The sequence below is a fragment of the Buceros rhinoceros genome, unplaced genomic scaffold, assembly GCF_000710305.1.
Source record: "Buceros rhinoceros silvestris isolate BGI_N320 unplaced genomic scaffold, ASM71030v1 scaffold12662, whole genome shotgun sequence".
NCBI classification, from domain to species: Eukaryota; Metazoa; Chordata; class Aves; order Bucerotiformes; family Bucerotidae; genus Buceros; species Buceros rhinoceros.
The window spans coordinates 56,811-64,985 of NW_010399549.1; the positions used below are offsets into that span (position 1 = coordinate 56,811).

Here is an 8,175-nt window from a genome sequence, read left to right on the forward strand (position 1 = left end):
AAAGGAAAGAAACATTTGTTCCCTTCACCCCCACAGCAACCTCAAAAGCAGTTCTGAGGGCTAATGTCAAATGTCTACTCCTCTACTGCTGTGGAGCAATAAGGTGCATTCCTTTACGTGTCTGCTCCGGCCTGCATGCAACCATCTTTCCCTCAGTCCCCGGTGACTCCTTCCCACCCACTGTATTTTCTCTAGTCAGTAACCACCAGACAGGAGGAGGAGACAGAGAGGGTGCCCCTCCCTATAGCTGCTTGGACACTGTCTCATCCTCTCATGTTGTATTTGAAGTCACCTGGAACTTTTCTGGGGGTTTAGTGAAAACGACAGTGGGTGACAGCATGACTTCCACGAGACTACAAGCCCCATTTCTCAGTCCTTGAAGAAATCATGCTCTTCTGTAGCAAGGATGGTCATCTGACTGCTTTCCATCTTGAGTATCTTCTCCCACGCTATTTAAACAGCTTTTCCCCATTCCATTCCACTCCTAAGAGGTATACAAGCAGCTACAGAGGTACCTGCAGTCTGTCTTTCCCTCCAAGCCATCCTTCTCCAGCCTCTGCAAATGACTGCATTTTCCTTCTCCCTGCAAAGCTAGTACTTTTAACTGGCCTCCTGTATTAAGCACATTTTAAGCAGGTGTCTTCAACCTTAATCTGCATGGCTATTTTCCCATGTAACACTAGTCACAGAGACAAGGTATTTCAGATCCAGCCAGTATTTCACTGGGCTATGAATAATCAGCACTCACTATTCATATTCTGGTTTTCTTTTACTCAAGAAGCCTTTCCTTACTGGCCTGAAATCCACTGAAACAGCCAAAACTTCAAGCCCTTGCAGGTCCCTGTCTATCAGAGCCTCAGCAGGGCAGCAAGCATTTCATTTTCTGCCTCCCACTGAGCATAATTTCTCCTCTGAAATAAAGTTCAGCGTGGGGTTGAGGTTCTTTTTTTTTCCTCAGAAAAATCTTTGGTATGTTTTTCGTGACATCTCTTCCCCCAACTACATTTATCATTATCATTAGAGAGAGCACTGAGACATGTTTTGATGGCACTTGAAACCAGTGGGAGAGGAAAAATAACATCTCTGGTGCAAAATTCAAGTCTGTTTATTTCATAATCAAACTCAAGGTGGTGTGTTAAGAAATGCTTAACTGGAAACCATTGAATTTCTGGAGATTTTTCACAGCTCCTTTCATGTTATCCCTTGCTGCACTGAGCTCTGCAGCTATGAGGATTTTGATGCCAGTTGTGAAACTAGCTCTCGGTTCTAGGGCTGTTCATTAAGGTAATCTGCCTGTTCTATGAGCAGTAAACAAGTCAGAACTGCTTAGAACAGGACAACCTTATTTGAGGATCGTTCTTTCTTCAGCTCCATATGCCTTTGTTCCTCCCCTCTTCCCATTTGTTCCTCTTCACATAAAGGGAAAGATTGTAATTTTTCTTTTTATTTTTCTGGAAAGGAAACAGGCTTTCTTACCTGTCTAACCGTAACTGGCAGGCTGTTCGCAATATGTCAACTATGCCCTCGCTCTTCAGCTGTTTACAGCAGACACTAGTAGCAATAAAGCAGCCAGTCCTCCCGATGCCTGCACTAAGGTAGGAAAAGGCAGAGAGAGGCAGTGGACATGTTAGAATGGCTTTGGAACTTCCTTGAAATAAACACCATTAAGCCAGCAATCAAACCCCGTTATCCCTTTCCTCCCTCCAACCTTTGACAGGTGGGTGCTTGCAAATACAAAGCCATAACTAGGAAAACATACTAACTTCAATGCGGTAACACAATTAAGTGCAAGCCACTAGCAGCAAAAGGGTGAGCACTGCACATACAGTGCTAAAAATGGACTAGTGGGTACTGTCTGACCCAATGTGTCACTGAACCATTGAAAGTAAGCAGTTAAACAGTATTCCTTAGACTGGGTTTCTGGGCAACCCTTGCTTTGAGGGAACCTTTGCTTTGAGATTCTTAACCCTAACAGCTTCTTTGAAAGCTATTTTCATTTACAGGTACAGTTAAAAAAAAAATCCCATACTTAAATAATTAGAGCTAACAGCAGTATAGTAAATGCGATGCCATTCGCTGATCAGACCTACAACCCAGTAACTCTCCAAATAAGTGCAGGATACAACAAATTCACTATCAAAGAATTTTTTTTGTCTTTCCTGAACACGTCTGTAACTGCTTCATTCCTTGCTTAACGACCAGAATTTATTTTATTCTCAAAGGCACAGTGCTATTGAAGCTGTGAATTCTTCTTATCACCTAATAAAAAAAATGGCAGCAAAAGCTGAGAGCCCTTCTTATGCGTTAAATAATTAGGTGAGCACACTCAGGAATAATTACTTCACACAACTGCAAGAAATCCCGCACTAAAGTCATAATATAAAACCACTGGCAACAAACATGCAAGCAACAATGGAGTTCGCAGTTAAGGGCTGCTTGCAAAGGTCTGATACTGTTGCTTTGACTGTAGAGGCAGGATTTTACTCTGGGTTTATGCTTGTTGGGGAAACAGCTACACTGGAATTGTTTCAACTTCTATTAAAGAATGATCAAAGCAATTCAATGGAAGTTTGGGGGATGGTCTTACTAAGAACTCAATCTCAGTCTTCAAGTAATTGTGATGGAGGTACCCACCCAACTTAAAATTTTTGTCTCTGAAGCTCTCTGTACCTCACATCCTGAATTCTTTTTTCTCTACTGTATCTAGTTTGTTCATCAAGACTTCAAACATTTCAGGGTTTCAGAGGATGTACACCAGTGGTATGAAAAAAAAAAAAAAAAGGCCCTTTGTCTTCCAACAGATGCCATAACCAAACAGGCCACAGTACACAGCTCTTGTGTACTGTTTCCTACCCACAGGCCTCAGAGTGTTTCGCAAAGGAAGGGAACAACACCCATTTTTTGATAAAGCAAAGCACTGAGACACTACTCGTCCCAGGACAAGCTGCGGGTGTCTCAGCAGCTGAGACAAAGTCATCACCCCTCCAAGGCTGCCCAAGAGTGGCGCATTATCCACAGGGCTGCCTTTAACATGGAACTGCTTTTAAGAACAGCTTCATGATTAGGTTTGCATCTATTTTTCTTAAGGGTCCATTTCTTTACATCGCTGAAGGCCAAAACCAGTGATTATGTTCTACTGAGGATCTCTGACAAAGGTCAAGGGAGCTACAGTACTCGGCGTTACGCAGGTTTTGGCTAACGGCTTGCTGCATATACCACTCTCAGAGCCAACATATTAAATTCCTTCTTCAGATAAAGTGACTGCAACTGAGAATAGTCTGAAGGGACTCTGGTCCACAGCTACCACATACAACACTTCATAATCCTATCACCATGTCTCTTAGTAGTTATTTCAAATAAAAATACCCCATTTCCACCCAAATTACTACCGTGTCATTAGGATGACACCATACAAGCGGACAAAACAAGTATGCAAAGCAAGAGTGACATGGTGACCAGAATCTTTACCTGCAGCAAATACCATAACACTTCAAGGAGCTCTTACAGAGTCACAGATTTCCAAGGGCAAAGGGGACCTTCTTACAAACCATTTCTTATTTTTCTCTGAACTCTCCCCAATTTGTCAAAATCTGTTTTAAAACACAGGCAGAAAAACTGGACATGTGGCATCATACCAACATTTTACTAGTGATTACTCCATATTAGCTTATAGGCGGATCTTTGATGACACCAGGCTACCAACCATTCATGCCAAGAGTCTCTTCAAAACCACTCCCATTGTATGATAATAGCCCATTTGCGTGGCTTTTGGATTGCAACCCTCTGCCATTTCCTAGAAAATGTTATGCAAAACTAAGTAAAGTTCCTTACAAAAATCCCAAAGACCAATTTGGCAAAATATACTTTATTGAAATTATGGAACATTACCCTGGCAAAATTACTGCGTAGCTTAACAGGCTTCCTGCTATCTACCTGGATAAATTGTCTTGAGAACTGACTTGCAGTTTTTCAAGTCATCACATTTAACCTTTCTAAACACTGGCAAAAACAGGCTTTTAGACCTCTGGAACTGCTCCCATTTTCCAAGAACTAGAACTCAGCTGCACTAAACTAATCATTTAGAGCCTGCGGACCAATTTTTTTTTTGTTTGTTTGTTTTAAACACTCTTGGGCAAAAATCATCCAGTATAGCTGATTTAATAATGATTAGTGGTTGTTGCGTAATAAGCTCCCTAGTTAGCAGTGCAAAAGAATGTACTTCATCCTGTCTATAAGTGATAAGTACATCATCCTACTTCTTTCTGAAGACAGAAGAGAAGTACCTACCTTCATCTATTTTTTCTGCCTTGTGATTGATAATTACAATTTTCTCATCAGGCTTCAAACCACTGTAAAGATTTTGCTTCTTCCATATAAGAAGCTTTCATCTTTGCCAGAGGCTTTTCACGGATACTTCAGTTTTATTATCAATTGTATACATTTCCTGTCTGTTTATTAGTACTCTCTGCAATCAGCTTTGCCACTGTTTTATGTATTATACTTAAATTATTTGCCCTAATAAGGATTTCTTAAAATCAAAGTAGTAATCTACAAAGAGGGGGGGGGGGGTTGAGGCTTACAGTAGAATGTTCTAATTTTTCTGCTTGCATCTGTCTTCCTACTCAATTGCACCCACAGTATGTTAATCTTTGGTAACCTGGCCTTTTTAAGATCGGGGGTGTTGAGGCTTACAGTAGAATGTTCTAATTTTTCTGCTTGCATCTGTCTTCCTACTCAATTGCACCCACAGTATGTTAATCTTTGGTAACCTGGCCTTTTTAAGATCATGAAAGGCATATATGACTGGTAAGGCAAATGAAACGATCTGTCCTTACAAGTAACTGAGCCACTACCAGGTTCTGTGTTCAGTTCAGTCTGTATCTGAACGCAACACTTGGTAATAGAATGTTGTCATTAAATTTTAGAATTTCCAAGCATATTTCATAAGCAGCTGGGCAAGATCTCTCACATCTGACTGATGGCCAATATGACAGCATCTGCCCTATACCACTCTATGCAAAGAAGCCTTCAGAAGTCAGAGACAATATTTATTTACCTGCAGTGAACAATCACTGGGGCATTCTTCTCTTCTGCACTCTGCATGGCCTCTTCCACTTCCAGCACTAGCTGTAACAGAGGGGGAGCTTGATCTGGGGTCTTCTGGTCTGGCCAAGATGTGTACCAGTAATGTTTCAGGTTTCTGACTTCTTCTCCTTTCTGCAATCCAGTTAATACAAACACCACAAAGTTTTAAAAGAAACTCTGGTTGTAAATTGATACTGAAACTTGGCCTTCCCCTCAAGAATGAGGTAAGTAAATCAAATGCTGAATGGAACTGAGGATCCAAATGGCAAGCCACACAACACAGAAATCTGGATTTCAAATATCACGTCTGCACTTCAGTAAACTGCCTTAAAAAAAAAATTCCTCCCCTCATTCTCCCCCTCAAAGCATTCTGCTCTTTTAGCGCCAAGAGCTGTGTGCAAAACACTCCAGGCAGTCTGTTCCCTCTTGACAGATTCATTCAGCAAAGCCAGAGCTGTGCTTGTGACATAATTGCTTTCATAATGTATTTGACAGACAGAGAGCCAGGAGCCATATCTCTGTCTCTGATAGCTAGCTAGATAGCTGAGAGCTTATTCTGCTATCTCCTCTGACAGACAGACTCCTATCAGTTTCCTGTCAATTCTACTCTTAGACACGGTGAGAAATTCAGAGATGCTACCAAAGGTGGGAATTGTATCTAGCTGCAGTCCAGGGCTTTTTGAGACACACAAATTCCAATTCTCCCTCTGTCTCAGCATGGCTATGAATGCAGCAAATGTGCCATTACCTCTTGAGTGCCAAGTAGCACTGGGTGCTTCTGATTTTGAGTGTTCGAAGTGACATCCTTCTGCCTGATTTCTAAAGGTGCCAAATAGTAACATGGAGCTCAGGGAACTGGCCTCACCCTTTCAGCCATACATAAGCCAGCTGGCACAGGGCTAAGCAAATGTCTTCAAAAGGTCCAGGAACAGAAGCATTAGCTTCCACAACCTGCCCTTAAACACATGGCTGGCTGAGTTCAAGAGAGGAGATAAAAAAAAAAACAACCAAAAAAACCAAATGCGTCTCTTTTTAAAGAACCAGGCACAAAAATCTGGCAATAGTTTCTGTCATCTATACTCCTAAGTCCCCACGATTGTCAGTCGCCAGATGTTAGGAGTGCTCTGTGGTTGTGCCACTTTCCATCCTTCTGTTTGGTTGACAAAGCCTATGCATAGCTTCACTGTGAACTAGACTGAGGAAATGAATCTTTTTTTCTTTCTCATGCTGGACTAATTTTCAGATGGATGGATCAGTTTCCTCCTATGGCTTACACACAGTCACACGAACACTTGTGCAGGCCCCTGGGAGATGGCATAAGGGTAGGAACAAGCGAGCTGGACAAAGGGAGGCTGGGTTTCACTTGAGATGCTGTTTCAATTTATACTGGGTTTAAAGTGCTCACTGAGGCACAGCCACAGGAACCCAAAGAGTACATCTAGCTCAGTTTAGGAAAAAGAGAGTTGCACTATCGTAGCACAGAGCCTGGCCTTAGGTTATCAACCCCAGTGAGAAGATATTCTGGTTAAGAGAGCATAACTAGTTGTGTCATGAATAGTACTCGAACTCACTAAATCTCGTCAACACCGCTCTGAAAGATGAACACACACAGTTGCTTTTGAACATGTGACTATGCGTGAGCCACAGAAATTATGAACACTGGATTCTTAAGTGGGTTGTGAAAAGTTATAATAAAAATGTTGTCAATAATACTAAGAGCAAAGTAAAAGATAAAAGTCATCTGAAGAAAAACATGAATCACTACATGAAATCACTCATCTGACAGAAACAGAAACCAGCTGAAGTTCTACTGAACTCTGGCTGTCTTTACTTCTGTCTATGCTATTGCAGTTTTACACTTTACACCTAGAATGAAGCACAATTTAATTGATGGTTTGAAGCCTACCAGCATGTACGCTGTAGCTAAGGCTGAGACTGTGAATCAGTGGCCAGACACTGGCAGCTTCCTTGAAGTAAGAAAAACAAGCCTTGCCCTGTTGCTTGAGCATTTTCTGAATTTCTACAGCTTGCCAAATCCTGTTGCCTGTTTTGGGAGAGGTATGACAGCCCACCCTGTAACACATGAAGTAGTCACAGATCGCTGATGGTGGTACTGTATATTCCTGACCACCTCTGTTTAAGGGAAAACAGGAGTCAGTTCATGGCTTCTCTAGTTTTCATTACCAAATCATTTAATACATGCACAGCCCGGAGCTGCTACACTACTACTGGTATTAAATGACAAATGTAGGGCTCTAGGCCATACTAAGTCAACAAATTAAATCTTTATTTCAGCTCTAGAACTCAGCAGCTCACCTCATGACATCTGGGGGTGGAGGGGAAAGAAACACTGTCCCCACTAGCACTGAAAACAAAAATACTGTTTAACTGAAAAACAGACTGGAATGAACTTAAAATAATCAAAACGCTCAAGTCATTTGAGTTGGGAAGGACCTACATCCTTGGAGATGTGTAAAGGCTTCTGTACCATTTGCAACAGGAACGCGCTTGTTTTCTTGGCCATCTTTGGGAAAAACGTGTGGTATCTACAGCTCTTTAGTTATGACTTTGCTGTACTCTGCTACCCTAGCTATCCTTTTTTTCTTTCTGTTAGCACTGGAACGTTATGGATATGCCAGTCCTGACAAATAATCTGGCTTGCAGTCTGCTGGTTGTCGGTTTTCTTTTTTGTTTATTTGGTTTTTTTCCTGTGGGATCCATAATTATTTATATACAGAAAAGATACAAATATATTTTGTTCTAAATTCTGAAGCTCCTTTTCTAACATGAAGAGCTTTATCTGAGAAATAACTAAGCAGAGACAAGAAAATTTGTGAAGACACGGAGAGGATGCTGTTGGAAGAAAATATTCTGCTGGGAAAGTGCCTGTGAGATGGGAGTATGGCTTATTATGCTTGAATTGTTGCATATAAGCTCTTCAGGACTGTTTGTTTGTGCAAGACCTGTAAAAGTGAGATTGATTTCTGGATATGCTACTGCAATATCAATATTAAAAGCTACTCCCTTGCAATTCCCTTCTCAAAATGGAACTGGCTATTACCTTGCTCAGGACAACTTGAAGGACTCTTT

At 41.4% G+C, this 8,175-nt stretch overlaps 1 protein-coding gene across 1 annotated transcript in view; it reads right to left on the reverse strand.

The window, feature by feature from the left end:
* The window catches only part of PTPN5 (protein tyrosine phosphatase, non-receptor type 5 (striatum-enriched)), a 75,381-nt gene that overhangs the window by 2,492 nt on the left and 64,714 nt on the right, over positions 1-8,175 (reverse strand). Inside the window, exons 11-12 of the mRNA XM_010131526.1 lie at positions 5,057-5,217; positions 1,477-1,590 (exon numbers count right to left, since the gene is read on the reverse strand). Of these exons, the coding sequence (XP_010129828.1) occupies positions 1,477-1,590; positions 5,057-5,217 (275 nt within the window). The remainder of the gene's footprint in view (positions 1-1,476; positions 1,591-5,056; positions 5,218-8,175) is intronic.